The 16,595-nt window shown below is 47.5% G+C and overlaps 1 protein-coding gene across 3 annotated transcripts in view; it reads left to right on the forward strand.

Annotated features, from left to right (window-relative positions):
• SUFU (SUFU negative regulator of hedgehog signaling) overlaps nucleotides 1–16,516 on the forward strand; it is an 88,164-nt gene extending 71,648 nt beyond the window's left edge. For all 3 annotated transcript variants that reach the window (XM_058810149.1, XM_058810150.1, XM_058810151.1), the window contains exons 11-12: nucleotides 6,910–6,978; nucleotides 10,170–16,516. In XM_058810149.1, the coding sequence (XP_058666132.1) occupies nucleotides 6,910–6,978; nucleotides 10,170–10,259 (159 nt within the window). In that variant the 3' untranslated portion in view covers nucleotides 10,260–16,516. The remainder of the gene's footprint in view (nucleotides 1–6,909; nucleotides 6,979–10,169) is intronic.
• The last annotated feature ends 79 nt before the right edge of the window (nucleotides 16,517–16,595 follow it).

Here is a 16,595-nt window from a genome sequence, read left to right on the forward strand (position 1 = left end):
GAATGAAACCAGAAATAAGAAAGTTTTCTTCAATAAAAACAGGAAAAAAATCTGGTTTTGCAGAATAGGGCTGGAGATGTTAGGAGTTTGCCTTCTCTAATCAATATTTAAGGGATATAATGCTTGGATAGGATATGAGAAACTCATACTTTATTTCTTTTTTAAATTTGAACCCCTTAGTTTCTACTTCTTTGCTTTATGGGCACCACAGCTATAGGGTATTTTGGTTCTTCCTCAGCTCTTCCAATTGGAGTTGTTCCACATCATATAAAACACTGAATTAGTCACAGAGACAGAGTGCACAAGAGAATGACTTTGTTCCGGTAGAGTCAGGACATTCCCCTGGAAATGAGCACATCTGGTTCTTCTCTCTGCTCAACCACATGTTAAATCATTTATGCACATTGGCATAATGGCAGCAACAGAGGTTCAAAGCAACATTTGAAAGAGCTACTCTGATGCTGAAGATGCTCACTTGTAAGTGGTAGCTATGGGTCATGTCCTCTCACGAAGACATAGCCTTGATTTTTGGTCTCCCCACACTTGAATAGATGTGTTATTCCTAGCATGGGGAGTTTAGGAACACCCACAAGCTGGTTTGAGTTGTGTACAACTACGGCCTGCTCTTCACCAAAGCAGTTTTATGTGTCTGCTCATGAAATTATTTTTCAGAATGTTTTGAATGGCTTCCCCCAAATTCTTGAGCAGGTCCTGGAAATGTAAGCTAGCAGTTTTTCAGTAAGTTTATCATGTACTCCAAACACTCCCCAAAATCTTATTGCATTATCCCTTTGTGTTCTTCTCCCTCACAGCTGAATGAGACATTTCATCTGGGGTAGAAATGCACCGTTAGAACATGATAATCTTCCCAATGTCAACTCTCCTGCAGCATGTTCTCTAGTACTTTGTCCAGGCTAGTTTTGGATGAGTCAGGTTCTTTCATCCTTCTTAATCTGACTGGCTGTCTATCCTGCCACCTAATACCCCTCCCTTACCATTCAAAGGAGACTTTGATTTTGGCTACTTTGTGTAGGTTGTCTTCCACCCACTTAGCGCATTCCTTGAAATGTCTGTTCTTCCTTTGCTTTTTCTCTCTGAAAGAATTGGATTTGCCTGTTGTCTTGGCTTCCCTGACAGCCCTTTCCCCAGCTGAGCCAAATTTTATGTATTGAATCAAAGAAGCCTTGTCTGCCTGATAGATCTCATCAGTCTGGGCTTTAAGGAGCTCAGGTCCTCGGGATCAACCTTGTGACCAAGAATGTCATGGAAAGATCCCACAAGGTCAAAATCTTTCAGTGTCATCCTATATTTCCTCTTCTGGGATTGTAACATCATGGTGTGAAGCAATAGGGTCCCTGAGGCATCTGTGAGTAGATGTTTCTCTTTTACACGGGGGGGGGTTGTGAATCTCCTGCAAGAGCAGCAGTGGAATTTCCCATCAGAGGTGTTTGTTGCAATACTGGTACCTTTGAGGCTGTAGTGAGAGCTGTGATGGATTCAGGCAGCAAGGTGGCCTTTTCAGACAGTGTCAGGGCTGGCCTGACGTAGAACAAGGTGACAAGACCTCTGCTCTGAACCTCTTGCAGCTTGAGCAAAGCAGTGCAAAGAAGCCAGGTCAAGGAGAGAGCAGAGAGATGGGCTAGGGGCTGCCTGTGGCACAACACAATCCTCCCATCAGGGGATCTTATTGGTGGAAGTTTTTCTGGGAAAGGCTGACACAGTTTAATTTAACTTTTTGCTATGCTGACAACAAGAATTAAGCTGAAACATTTTCAGGGGAAAGGACTCATAAAAGTTGCTGGATATTTGCAGATGTAACAGATGATTTGGCTTAGGATACAACTGTTCCACCTGTTCTAGGATAGCACCAATGGATGAACAGTTTCTTACAAGGGTTGGTGTGGTTTACATAAGGGTTTATTGCAATGTGTCCTCACCTTCTCTAGCTGGACATACAGGGCAGCTCTGTACTAAGTCCAGAACTAATAAAACATGGTTTCCTTTCTTTGACAAACCTGCTAGAAAAGCAACTTGCAGTGTTTAATGCAAATAGAGCACTAGGGCAAAGTGTGTGATTGTTTGGTTTTTTCCTAGGTAGGCAAGAAAACTGAGTATTATCAGTGAAAGCCTCTGCTTCAATGTAGCTGGGCCATTTATTTGCTTGTGTCTTGCCCTGGGCAAAGCATGTTTCCTTAAGTTGGACAGAGGTGCAGCTTGATTCCTATCTCAGCCTCTGAGAGTCTTCCTTGATCAGAGTCTCTGTCCTCTTCCTTGATCAGAGCGTTGGTGTGACCTCTGTTCCCAGGAGCCTTTCCTGAGCTGAGAATGTCAATCCCTCATGGCAGCGTTGAACCCTGTAGTGAGAGATGGGGAGTTAACTGTGGGGTGGTACCTGTAAGCTGACTATAAAATCTTTAATGTTTTACTAAGCACCAGGTGCTTTCAAAGTCAGCCAAACTCATCTGGAGCCCCAGGATCTTGTGTGCACTTTTAGATTTCATCCGTTTTCATATGTCTGCAGCTGAGTACTTGTTTCAAGTCATGATACAGATTTCTCTGCCAGATGTGAGTATGAAAGCTTCAGCACAGAAAGCTTCAACACAAACTCCTTCAGGTGACCCATAGGTGAGCCCTGTGAATAAGAAGTAGATTTCAGCAACATCAGGTGAGACTTGCCACGAGAGGGAGACAGCATGTGTTCCCTCAGCACATCCACCTGAATGAGACAGCCTAGCCTGGTGTTCTGAACATGTATGGACATTTGCAGCTGTTAGTGAAGTGCTGAGAACCCAAACTTTGTACTTCAGTTGTGTGGTAGGTACCTGTGATAGAAAACAGGGACTTATCTTCTGGCTGTTGTCATCTTCCGAGCATCTGTAGCATGACTCAGTGCCACAAAACACAGAGCAAATGGAATCCAGATCTGCTGGCAGTGGGTTTAGCACATGTCCAGGCCTCTCTAGGTCAGGTCTGGGAGATCCTGGTGCGAGCAGGACTGTGCAGCACCCAAGGAGTTGTTTCAGGTACCCACAGCTGGCTGGCAGGGCCATTCACTGTTCATACTGCAAACAGCCATTGCTCAGGCGGAGCTGCACCCTGTGACCAGCTTTGGCAGGCTGGGTGTTTGCACAGGGCTGTGAAAACACAGTGCTGTGAGACTGGGCTGCTGCAGCACCCAGGACACCTGCTCGGGACTGCTCCTTTGCTTCCTCAGCACCAGCTGAGAGATTTCATGGGAGAAGAGGCTCATTCAGTGCACATGGGATGGCTTCGTTTGCCCTCCAGATTGTGTCGGCTTTTCCCATGGCTGCAGCACAACAGTGGGGCTCTGTTTTCCTTTGGGAAGGGAATAAGCTGCTTCATCATTGTGATCTCTGTGTAGTGTCCTGTTGATAAGATCAGTCAACAGCATCAGAGGAAAACTCAGATTCAGTTCTGAAGTATAAAGTGAGTGAGGCCTATTTGTTTAATTTGAGCTTCTAAGGTTTAAATCCCAGAGGAAATTAAATTAGGTGCCTAGAGCAATGGCAGTCTGTCATGTTTATTTGCTGGGAATGTCACCTTTAATATCATGCACATACAATGTGTGTGTGTGTGTGTGTGTGTGTGTGTGTGTTAATGTAATGGGGTATCATACTGTGCAGGAGCAGGCATGCTACAAGAACTGGAAATGTGAAATATTGTGAGTGAGGGGTGCTGAGATAGGATTGGATTTATTCTCAGCCTTGTCCATAAGACTCACTCACCAGCACAAAGGTGGTTTAGCTAATTGCAGGTGGGGATGGCAGCCTGATCTATATATGAGCACAGGTATTAGTGCTCTTGGGCCGTTTTGATTGGGCTACTTCTAACAGGAGAATCTTGTCTAGACGTGAATCCAGCATGACAATATTTCTTGCTTCCAAGCCCTCTTAAGCAGTTGGTGTCCTGCTGGCACATGCCTTGCCCCTACATGCTCAGGAGAACCTCAAGAGTGCCAGTTTCCTGTGTTGTGGGACATGGCTGTTTGTACATTTGGTTACACCTGCACTTTGGAGTGTCCCTTGTTCTCCAGGAAGGAAGGCAGGTCTCCCCAGCAGTGTGGGGTAGTAGCATTTGGGGTGGGTTTTTTTCTGACTGGGACTGTTAAGACAGGCTCTGAGACACACACTGTGTGTGTGAATGTCACTGCAGCAGTTTGTCACTGCAACCTGTGACACCTGCTGACCTCCAAAGTTAACTGTCCCTGCAGGGCTTGCAGAAGGCGCTGATCTTTCCTCACGTGCTGCACAGAGCAGGCTGCCATTGCTTTGAGCCCCCAAATGCAGCTGAGCTGAGCTGTGGTCTCCTGTCTCGCTCCACTTGTCAGACCTTTCAGGGAGCCAGTTCAGCTCAGTGCCTCAGCGGAATTTGTGCTTCTATTTCAGCTGGATTACCAAAATTCATGAGAGAGGGCAGTGAGCTGAGCTGACAGGCTCAGCCATCTTCAGGCATTGTACCCCAGTTTCGATGCTAGGCACACTGCTCCATGTAGGTTTGTCCTTAGCCAAGACCTGACCTGTCCCCTCTTTCATTCTCTCCACCCTTTGCTGTTTACCCCTGCATACCCCTGCATCTTATCTTCCCGCAGCCTCAGAGCAGCTGGCTGCCTTGCACATGTGGCTCCCATTTCTCTCCTGCCTGTGGCACCTTGGGAGTGCCCAGGGGTCTTCCTGCTGTGCTTGACTTCCAGTCTCCCTGCCAAAGCTGCAGCTCCTCATTCCTGCTCTCTCACCCATCCCAACCTCTGGCATTTTTGCTCATCCGTGGATGGCTGAATATTCATTTCCTCCTGGCCTGATTGCTGTGAATACCAATTCCTCCTCCTTTTTCCGGCTGTTCTGTAGATTTTGATGTCTGCCAAATTGTTTTCATTCCCTCACCCCACTGCAGACTGCACCTCCGCAGAAAGCGATCCTCTCGGAGCACAGCCCCAGCTCCCCACCCAGCCCTTCCTCCTGAGCTGAGTGATCAGGTTGCCCTCCTGCCTCCAACAGGGACAGACTTCTCCCTCCTCCTCCTGCAAACAGCCAGCAAATGAGTGTCTCCAGTTCAATGGCAGAAGAGTTGCAGGCCCCTGCAAGGAGACTGCAGCAGTTTGCGGTGGCACTGCATGTTTCACTGCAATGTTCCTCAGCTTGCCAGTCTGCAGATTGGTGCCAGGTTGCAGAGTCCTGTCCAAAGTAGCAAGCTGCTGGCTCCAAGCTGAAGCAGAGCTTTTCAGGCTCAAGGTATGATCAGAAAGGCCTGGTAAAGGTGCCTGCATTCATGCTGAGCAGCTTGGTCATAAACCCTGGCCTGGAGCCTGCTGCAGGTTGAAGCTAAGTGAAGAGGGGAATGTAGTGGAGAGGGGAGGTTGTGGTTCCATCATCCCCCAGGAAATCTGTGTGTAGTGGCAGCAGTGTGGCAATATGGATGGGAGAGGACTGCAGACACCTTGGATTTAGATTTAGTGGTTTTTGGATCTCTTGTCTTGCCCAAAAAAAGAAGAAAGGGAGATGAGAGTATTCAATTTCTCTTTCTGTCCAATAGTCCTGCTTATGTGTTGCCAAAATGGAGCCCAGAGGCTTCCACTTGCCCATGACATCCTGGCAGTCACTCACTCTCCACTGTCCCTAAGCAGCCAGTGGGCACAGGAGGTGGCCTTCCTGCAGGGCAGTGGGACAGCCTGGCTGCCCCTCTTCCACATGTGAAGTGGAGAGCAGTGCAACTGGCTACTTAGCTTCACCACTGTTTGGTGCTAGAACAGTTCCTCTTCTGGAGCACAGGGCTCATGGCTAGGAAGAACAGGGAGAGGAAGGGTGAGAAAGGGGGCATGGGAATGGTGGGCTCTTCTGGGTGGAAAATAATGCCAGAGAGGAGGAAAGGGTGGACCAGAGGAAGGAAAGAAGGAGCAGAGGGAAAGAAACAAACCTGTAGGCTAAAATGGAAATAATAATCCACTGGATGCTGCTGCAACCTAACTCCCAGGAATGCTGCTCCAAGGCCCCCTCACTGCGTGGGGATGTTTGCCTGGTCCTGCACGGCCGTCTCTGCTCCTGTGCCAAGCCAGCTGTCCTGCCTGGAGCTCTGGCCTTTGCGGCTCTTGTGAAGAGGGCAGGATGTGTTTGCTTTTGCCTATCACATATTTTTTTAAAGAGGGTGGGAGTTCCTCTGCTTGAATTTCCAGGGCTGATTTCCCCCATGATGTTTCTGGTTTCTGTGATTTGGGGGACTCCATGGAGCTGGGGTCGTGGTCCTCATCCAGGACTTTTGACTTGACAGCAGCTGTTTTCTTGGACTGCTTCATGCTTGCCAGCCTGCTTTGAGATGAGCCAAAAGCTTTTCCAGCACAGGCATGCAGGATGGGCATGTGCCATCACAATATGGGGGTACCTTGCATGGGCACCTCTGGGAACACTTCCCATACCCAGCATCTGGTTCATGTGAACAATGTGCTGCACTGGGGTCAGGCCCTTCCCCATGCCCAGAGCACCAGCTCTGTATGGATCTCTGTCTCTTCCTATGCTGCTATTTCCTGATTAAACTGTGAGCTTGACTTCAATGGATCAGATGAAAGTGGCTGTCTCCCACTGTCTCTCCAACAGTTGTTGTCTTGACCCTTTTTCCTCTTTCCCCACTCTTTCTGTCTAAAGCCAAGCCTCTAATTTTAGACCGAGGGAGATAATTGAGGGTCAAAAAAGATTGCTGTGTAATTTCAACATTTTTTTCAGTGGTTGGGGTGGAAGACAAAGTTAGGAGCTCCTTGCCCTCAAACCTTTGTATTGCGGTAAAGAAGGACATATGGGAAGGAGTGAGTTGGTACAGTCTGCTCCATGCAGAATTCATACTGTTCCTGCAATTAGCTAAAACTAAGAGTGTAAAGCATAATATACTGTATTTCCTTTGCAGATCCTATTGACTGAAGAGTTCGTAGAGAGAATGCTGGAAGATTTAGAAGATCTGAATTCTCCAGAGGAAGTAAGGCTGCATCATTCCTGTATCTTCCATGTACTGTCCCAGAGAGCTCAGCCCATCCTGCAGCTTGTCTTTGATCCTCCCCTCAGCCTGCAGGCTGCAGCCCTGCCCCATCCATAGACTTGAGGCCATGCTAAGCCTTCACTGTTAACTTCTGCTGTGAACTACTGAGGCACTGAGAGAAGGGATTGCAAGAAATACAAGACAGGGATAGGTATTAAGGGAGACTCTGTGTTTTGATTTCCATCAGCATCTCTTCCAGCAGAGTATCTGGGCACCCCAAATGAAAGCAGTGCAGCCCCTGGGCCAGGTGGCAGGGTTTCCTCCATGCCATGCATAGATATAGTCCTCACCAGCAGCTCCTAGCACATCACTTTACCTTCCCTGCTTTCAGAAAGGCTGAAAGTGGTGGTAGCACATATACTTTTGAACAATCTGTTGTATGGGCCTCCTTTAGTGGGTTTGGTAAGCAGGCAGGGCTGTTTCACATCTGCTACTTGGCCTTCACCTGCTGGCCCTGCACGGTGTGTGAAGGACCATCACCAGTCTGGAAGCATTACAGCAACAGCCAGGGGGGCTTTATAAAGCTGGTACTAAACTTCCCACTGCCATGTGATCTCTTCCTGGGGAACATTTAACACCCTGTCTCCCATGCATGCCATATAAATATTCTGCTTGACTTCAAAGATCAGTGGCAGAAATGACATGTAATATTTTTAATCCCATTTTTTACAGCTCCCTGCAGACTCTAAAGAAACTTTCCTTGGCTTGTAAAACAGCCCTCCCATCCCTTGCTCTGCTCCCCTCCCCCCAGGAAAAATCTCAGGGCTCTAATTGTTTAATCCAAAGTTGATTTAATGCCAGGGTGTTCCTCACTGTGTGAGTGAGGGGAGCATGCTGCTGGCTGTGCAGTGACTTTCAGGCCAGCTTTTATCCAGTTAAACCTAATCCAAAGCTCATTTTTGCTAGTGACATGGAAGCCCAGGAGCACTTTGGTTTGAAGGTCCTTTAGTGAAGGCTTTGGACGGCTCATGTTCCTTCACTGTCCATTGAGACAAAGAGCATGGCAGCTCCTGGCACAGCAACAGGGTGTTTGGTTCCCACTCACTGTGACTTTGCTGAATTGAAAAGTGAAAAACAAACAAATGCAAAGGATGACTTCTCCAAGAGGATTGCTTTGGAACCACTGCTGTTTATAAAAAGGAAAATACTTGAGATGAAATGTGATCTTTCAGCATCCAGATTCCTCCAAGGATTTGTAACTTGCAGGATCCGGGTCGGGCCAACTGAAAGCATTCCTCAGCAGGCCTGACTGTTGCTGATGATGTTCATGTGGTAGAATGAAGCACTGTGAGGAGTCTTTCCTTTGCCACATAAAGAACCACCTGTGTTAAGTGAAATTAAGTGTAATCATCTGTCTGAGTATCTTTACATGTTTTTCACATGTCCTAGACAGCAACTCAGAATTCCCTGCGCTGTGCAGGGCCAGTAGAGTACATGATGCAAGCTATACATAGGGCTTGAGTTTATAGAAAAACATAAATAGGACTTGAGCTGTTTGTTTCCTAGAGGATAACAAACAGGAGTTTGTGGTAGCCTCTGTCCTGAAGAATCCTCCTGCTGTGCCCCCAGATCATGGATCAGACCACGAACAACCAACATATTAAGGTCAATGGATACTAACTGCAGGTTACCCTCATGGGCAGCTGCAAATGGAGCAAGGTCAGGAGCAGATTCATGTTAGAGACACCCTTGCTGTGGAGCAGGCAGCTGGAGGGGATCTCCTTTAGCAGGAGCCTCACACTGAGCCTGTGTTGGTGCCCATCAGAAACAGGGTGCTTATGGAAAGAAAGACAAGTAATTGGATAAAGACTGATGATTTCCAGTCACTGACCCCTTGTACCAGTTCTCTTATCCAAACAGCCCTGGGAAGCCTATGGTACTGCTGCTCTGGGTCTGAGGACTCTCCTAGGAGAGGACCACTGTATCCATAACCATCCTGAATTAGCCACTTCCAGGGCAGATTGTCACTGGTGGTGTTGGGTCCCTACAAGATTCCTGCCTGGGAGTCCCATCAGTGTGTCAGGGAGTATCACAGGGCAAGGCAGTGCAACACACTGGATGCAGTACAGTTTTGAAAACAAAATAAGCCTGCAAACAGGCTTCCAGAGCTATCCCCCCACCATGGGATAGCTGTGTTTTGGGTCCTTAGGTTGGCCACTGAGATTGCATAAAATGCCTATGCAGAACTGGTTGCCATTCAGCTGTGGATGAGGCAAATTTGTGGCCTAAGAGATTCCACCCCACACCTTCACCCCCACCCCACAGCTGTGTTTGAGAGACCTGTGTGAATGCTTGGGCACGGGTCACGTGGTTGTGAGAAGGGTTGGTGGTAAGGCTCCTTGCAGCTCTGTCCCTGAATTGGTTGTGTTTGGGTTCATGTCGGGGTGACTTTCTAGCCCGAGCAGGGACATCAGGATGGGACCAGTGGACTTGCCTTGTTTGGGAAACATTGGTCACAGACAGTGCTGTGTAAACCAGACTGGGGCAAAAAATCTCCCTTCTGTGTGCTTCAACCAGTGTTTGCAAAACAGCCTGAGCAGCTGAGTGCCTGTGTGAGCAGAAGGCATTGTAGGGCTCTGTGAGGCCTTTGTGCCAGAAGTGGGAAGGACTGCAGCAGGAATGCTGTGCAGGCACATTGGCTCTCCCCAGCCAGGGCAGCACAGTTTGCCTGTCACCAGAGAGCTCTGATGGCTCACCTACATTCCACTCTGAACAGCAGGGGTTTTAAAGCTGCCCTCAGACTCCCTTTAAAGCAAAAGTGGGCTCTGGGGGCTGGGCTGGGTGAAAGAAGAGGAACATGGTTAGATAGGAGGGAAGACACTTCTGCTGTAAATCTTCCGAGAGGTTGGGAACTGGAAATATTGATGGGGCCAGAAACCCTCCAAAATTCATCTGATGAAATAAACAGCACTTGGGCTGAAAGCTCACAACTTTACTTTGGCAGCTGAGACAGGCCACATTATCTAATGTCCACTGCTGTCCAAAACATACCGATGGGGAAATGTTTTCTTAGTGGCCTCTTGTTTTAAAAAACAATAATAACATGGGACTGCCTGCCTTTGCAACAATTTTGTTTTTTCTGTGCAGATTGTAGTGATATGCATTAATTGGTTCTCTTTACTGTCTTACAGTTTAAACTTCCAAAGGAGTACAGCTGGCCTGAAAAGAAACTGAAAGTTTCCATCTTGCCAGATGCCGTGTTCGACAACCCACTGCATTAGAGCTGAATTACACTATTCTAACAACTGGGAGAGCCAAGTTACTGTCCATTACCCAGTGACTCACAGGATAATTAATGCAGTAAAAACTCTGCCTGCAAATAAAAAGAGTTTGCTGCACAACCACTGCAAACAGAAGAGGAGCTACTCAGCACCAGCCCAGACTGAACTGAGCCCTTTCCTTTATCCTTCCCAAGGCTGAACTCTCTGGGAGCAGCCTGCGTATGTGTGAGTGCGAGTGAGAAATATTTAACTATGAAAATTAGTAGTAAGGATCCTTTCTCTCTCCTAGCTGCAGAACTCCCCTCTGCCTTAGCCCAGGGTGTAGACGCTCTGCACGCCTGTATTTACACATACATTTCTGCCAGGTGCGAGCCTATAATCCATGGATTAAATGTTCTTTACGTGACTCTGGAGTCCTTTTGTTAGCCAAACTTTTACTGACTGCAGAACTGTTCTTCCATGTGCTATTTTTTTTTCTTTTTAGAAACAGAATGGTATTTCCCCTGTTTAAAGGAGGCCAAAAGCTCACATGCTTGAAGCTGAACAGATTTAAAGATGAACTTTCTAGTTCAGTCAAGAAAAACAAATCCAGATCCTCCCTGCCCTCAAATTAGGCATGTTTTAAGTGTTGGTCTTGGTGCTATTAGCTATGGTATCACTGCAAACAGAGGCAACTTTATTCTCGTGCATCCTGTCCTTGTGCCTGAACCCCAGGGAAGGTCGCAACCTCTGGTTTTGCACAAGCAGGAGGAAGAAAGCTACCGGGGCGGGGGAGATCTCCTGTTTACAGTGTGTTTATCTTTAAAAAGATACTGTCAAGTATTTTTTCCTTGCTATTGTACAGAATTTGAGAAGCTAGAAAGGATCATTTGTTCACAGGGACAACTTCAGCAGCTCTGCAGGATCGGGGGGCTGCTTGAAAGCATGTGAAGTGGAGATCTCTGCTGCCCTGGCACAGCAGAAAGGAGTCTCAGCCTCAATGAAGCCAACTATTCTCCCTGTTCCAGCAGGGTTGTGCCCTAGTGCAGCTCCATTTTCCCCTCTAGCCTCTAGCCTCGCTGTGGTGGCTCTTGTTGCTGACCTTCCTCCTTTCAGATGGGTTTGAACTGTAAAGCATCAAAACCAGTTTGAAAAGACACTCTCTAGATCCCTGTGGCTTCCTCCTTGGAGCAAAAGGAGTGTGCAGAGGAGTCGGTCTCTTCAGTGCCAGGTTGTGTCTCTGCATCAGCTGCTGGCCCTGTGGATACCTGCAGCAAACACCGCAACTTTACCCCCTGCTGCTGCTGCTGCTGCTGCTGCTGCAGGATGTTTCTGATGCATATTCCCCAGCCTTCCTCTGCCCATTGTCTTTTGGTGACAACTCTTCACTCCTTGTCAGGGGAGGTGCAGCTGTCCTTCCACCCCTTTCTGCCTACAAGATAACTGGTGGTTTATGCGCACTTGCTGTGTGATTCTAATACAAGTACAACAAAAGCTTTTAACACTTAACTCCCCTGATCAAACAGCAAAGTCCAGGAGGCCTCACAGTACCCTGGGGTCGGTTTTCTGTTTGTTTTCTGATTTAATTTCTTCCCAGCACAGTCAGCTTTGATGTTTTCTGCATATATTTGAGGCTGGTTAATGTTGGTCAAGAAGCAGAGCTAGGAGCCACAAAGCTCTCCTTGGACTTGCTACAGAATTCCTCTGTGGCCTCAGGCAAGTCACTCAATGTCTCTCTGTGCAGAGAGGGTGACTATTGACTAGAGGGCTGTAGGACCTACCGAAGCATGCCAGGGTTTGCAGGGGAGGGCGTGCTTTGTGTACAAAGTAGTATTTGTATTATTATAATTGTTTTTATGTTATAATTTAAGGCAGGCCAAATGCAGGGTCCAACACTGCTCTGCAGAACCTTCCTTTCTGCAAAGCAATGAAAGCAATTTACATGTAAATGAGTTTGTCATTTTGTCTGAACTCAGAGGATCATCTTAAAATCCTGCTGTGAAAGAACAAACTTTCAGATATCTGCATGTGCCAGCCAGAGTGATTTCTGTGCTGTGGCAGGCTGCATTCATCCATGGGATCTCTTGGCCAGTTTTCATTGTCCTGGTTAGCACTAAGTGTCCCTTCTGCACTGTAGATGTATGTGCAAGGGACAGCGTGGGTGGGAAAGTGCCATGAAAACCTACCAGTCCAGCTTCAAAAACACTGTGCCCAAGTGTCCCACCACAAGATAATGGGCAAACAGATAATTGTGGCAGTGGGGAAAAGGCAAGGGCAGCAATTACAATTTTGTCCCAAAGCCATCCAACAGTAGCCCATGGATGCTCTTGCACGAGCTTGCTGGGGGTGCTGCAGCAGAGCTGGCCTGTTGCCACGATGCTGGCTGCTCTTCCTTGTTTCCAGATGCTAGTTCTCATTAAAAGGAGTTTAAAATCCACATCTTGGTGGAGAAGGGACATTTGGAAGGTCGATTGTTGCTATTCCTGCAGAGATCAGCACGGGGCAGAGAGAAGTCCATCAGACCCTCTCTGGGCCCTGACACACATCTGGAAAGCTTGGGACCTCCTGCCCTATGAACTCTTGGAGCCTTCACGGCAGGGATCTGGTGCTGTATGCAGGGAAAGCACCTCCTCCAAGCTGGCTCATGCTCCCGTTCTGCCTTTCTCATGCAAGTGTTTTCCTCACTGTATTTACTCTCATCAGATGCTCTAGGCTGGGTTTCCATTGACTTCAGAGGGAGCACGCTGAATGCATGTGATAATCCACCCAGTATCCTTATGTGTGTGTGTGTGTGTATTTTTGTTCCATGTCATGTATTTATATATAGTTCTGTGTATTTGAGTTATGAACAGGTGGCATGCCAGAAATGTCTATTTCTGAGACACTTTCTCACAGATCTTTGCTGGTAGCCAGATAACAATTGAGGGGGGGAAGGCTTGAAGGGAAGGAAGTGAAATCTTCCTATTTAGGTAAGGGGGGAAATATTAGACAAATAATTGCTAAAATAGAATTCTGTGTCTTATTGTTAGAGCAGCTATGAGAACCTGGTGAAAGTCAGCCGTTAAGCTCCCTGGTCATGTTGCTGCCTCTCAGCAACTTATCTAAGAGTAAGAAAGTTGCAGTTACTCAGGATCCTGAAGAGCTGGGCAGCCACAGAACATCCTCTCGCGATTCACATCAAGTTTGCAACCCTGCCAAAGGCTTACTCACTGGCAAGTAAATGAGATGTGAAGTTTGGACATTTTCATCTTGGGGCAAGAGGGCATGTCTGTGTATGAATGAAATGGAAAAGAAACCTTTGTATTTTAGTGAGCAAGTAGTTTGAAAGAGGGAAGTCATCAGTGCTAATAAATACCACGGTGTTTTTCTAGCCCAAACCTGATGAGATGGTAGGACCACTGGTGGCGATTTTTTCTTGATTGTGTAGAAGGCCTCTGAAGCAGGTTTGTATGGACCCGAAACCTGTGGGGCTTGTGTTGGCTAAAGACAGAGACCTGGATGGAAATGAAAGCCTTCTGTTTAGAAGCAGTGAGTACAGGATTTCTCTCTCTTGAGAAAATCTGGCGATGCAGGTCATTTCAGATATTTGGAAAGATGAAGAGCCTTGAAAATCCAGCATGTGACAGCAATTCTGAAACAGGAGAAGTCTTAAAAGCCAGGACTACTCTCTCTCTCTCAATTTCTGATTAAAAACAGGACAAGGAATGTATAATTTCAGTATTAAAGTATGTAGGGTGTGATCTGAGCAGAGCAGTCAGTCTTGTAGCTGCTGTAACCATATTTTCAGTAGCTTAGATAGATGGTGCCTGCTGTGTCTAATTCTTTGAGGATGGTGTATATTGGTTTTACTCTACATGGAATTGCCAACAGTGATTTGAAATTATATTCTGAAGCTCTTCTCTTTAAATATTCAGTTGCTCTTGGATGGCTTTTGAAATTACACCATCAGGTCATCAAATGGTCTTGGGAGAAGTGAGGGTTGTGTTGTTTTTCATCTGGGACCAGTAGAAATATTTTTTTAAAAAACCCAAAACACTTGAAAGCAATGCTTGGCTCTTCCCTCCTCCTAGGTTGGCATCCAGAGTCCATGTCCTGCTTTGCCAGCTTGTACCTGGCCAGGGCAGGGCAGCATCACATCAGGTGGGGAGCAAAGCTTCAGGCCAGAGCAAGCCCTTAGACCATGTGTCCAGTTTTTCCCTAGCCCAGAGCATGGCCTTGTGCCTTCTGGCTTCACTGTATCAAGTCTTGGGGCTGTATTCAGTCCCTGCTCCATCTGGGCAAGGTGAGGAAGGGTTCCAGCACCAGGAGAGCCCTTCCATGTCCCAGGGACTGGGTGGCTGCCCTCCTGTGAGAGAACACATTGTGCCTTAATTTTTCTGTGAGTGAAGCTGCAGGGGCAGACGAATTGTCAAGCAACCAAGAATTCCTTTCTGTGCATCTGTCCCTATTAATAAATGCCAGCCTGCACAGCAGCAAGACTCTATCCAGAGCAATCTCAAAATCCACATTTGCCTATGGCGTTCACCTCTTAAGATTTTAAAGCTGGGTTAAAGTCCCTCAACCTAACAAGCTCTGTTTCAAACCCACTATTTTTATAACATTATTTTCTGTTGTGCAGTGTCTGCTTGTTCTCTCTTCTTTCAAAAAAACCCAAGCCTTGTGTTTGACATGAGTCCAAAATTTCAAATGGAGAATAGGCCTGAGGTTGCAAATGTGCTGTAAACGTGGTCCCGTATCGACTTGTCTCACAGGCAGTGAACCTGTCGTGTATTGTGCTTCATCACCTCTTCATTCCTACCATGATTCTGTTTCCCCTAAAGTCGCTGACAGACCATAAAATCATCATAAGTGGCACATCAGTTCACAAATGTCATTTCTAGTCTGCTGTGAAGGGGCTGCCCCGCCCCTTTTCCTTGCTGGAAGACCACAGCATCGTTCACCTGCTTGTGGAGCCCTGATAGCAGGAGAGGATCATCAGCCCAGGAAGGGCTGCACATGGCAAATGTGGCTGGCCAGGGCCTGGTTGTTTTTAAACTGTTCTGATGCTGTGCCTGCCTTCTTTAAAAAGAGGAAGAGAGAGAGAAACAAACCCAACCTCAAAAAGGCCGAAGAAAATTTCCTGCCCATTGTCGTGTTTTGCAAACACTGTTCTTTTCTCTTGCCCTCTCCCTCGGCTCCCGACGAGGCTGGAGATGAAAATGGCTCCTTTGTTCCTTTCCCTGGGGCCCAACTGCAGCGAGAGTGCGGCTCCGGAAACTCCAGAGCACGAGGGCCAGGGAGGGAGGGCCCGAGCTGTCACCGTGTGCGGTGGGTCCTGCACAAACACAGCTTGGTGACAGTGCCCCGAGCAGGGTGGGAGCAGGAGGGCTCCCTGGTGCTGGTGACAAGGCTCCTGGGCCTGTCTCTCTACAGAAGCAAGCAGGATGCAAAACACACAGGGGCTGAGGAAGGGGAGGTGGGTGTGAGTGGCCATGTTGTGCTGGTAGGGACTGATCACAGGCTGGGGAGCTCTGGGTTTTGGCTTTCCCCAAAGTGGGAATCTGCAGCCCCATGGAAGCAGGCAGCATCCTGCTAGGGGCTTGTAGTGGTGCCCTGGCTCCTGCACTGGGATGCTCCTTGCACCCTTCCAGCCTTGTAGTCCTGGTGCTGTGAGTTTGGCCCCAGTCATGCTCCAAACCCAAGTTTACTCTTTCAAAACCCTTCTCTTGTCCAGACCAGGCTGGACACCTTAACTTTTCCCTTTTTTTAAAGGGATGGAGGTTTTGCCTCTTGCTGGGGACACTACTTGTTTTGTGTGCTGAATGGGAGCAAAGGCAAGGTTCCCAGGGCAGGGGACACATGGGTGACTGGGACCACAGCAAACCCTGACCTCTGGGGTTGCCCTTGCAGCCTTGGGGTGAGCTTTTCTGTCCTTCAGGCATGTACATGTGTGTATGTTTGGGGGTGTGTGTGGGTGTGTGTGTGTGGTCTGCAGATGCAGGGGTCATGTGGATGGAGGAGCCCCAGGACACTCCCAGCGGGGCTGGAAGGAGCCTGTGTTTCTGTGGCCAGTGTACCAGTACCTTGTAGATGGCCTTTCTTCCCTCTCCCCTCCTCCTTTTTTTTATAAAAGACAAAAAACAAACAGAAAGCTAAACTAGCAGAGGTTTTTAAATATTTTATATTAGTTTCTAATGTAAATTCTTACATTGTTATTGCAGTGCTGGGTGTGTTTCGCCTGCACGTGACTTTTTGTAATATTTTTGTGAATCACTAAACATTTTTTTTCCTCCCGTGTATTCTAAGTGCATTAAAGGTATTTGCAGAATTGTCAGTGTCCTTCTCTGCGGGCAACATAGTGGGACTGACTGTCTCCTG

Source organism: Ammospiza caudacuta, chromosome 9 (genome assembly GCF_027887145.1).
Source record: "Ammospiza caudacuta isolate bAmmCau1 chromosome 9, bAmmCau1.pri, whole genome shotgun sequence".
In the NCBI taxonomy this organism is placed as follows: domain Eukaryota; kingdom Metazoa; phylum Chordata; class Aves; order Passeriformes; family Passerellidae; genus Ammospiza; species Ammospiza caudacuta.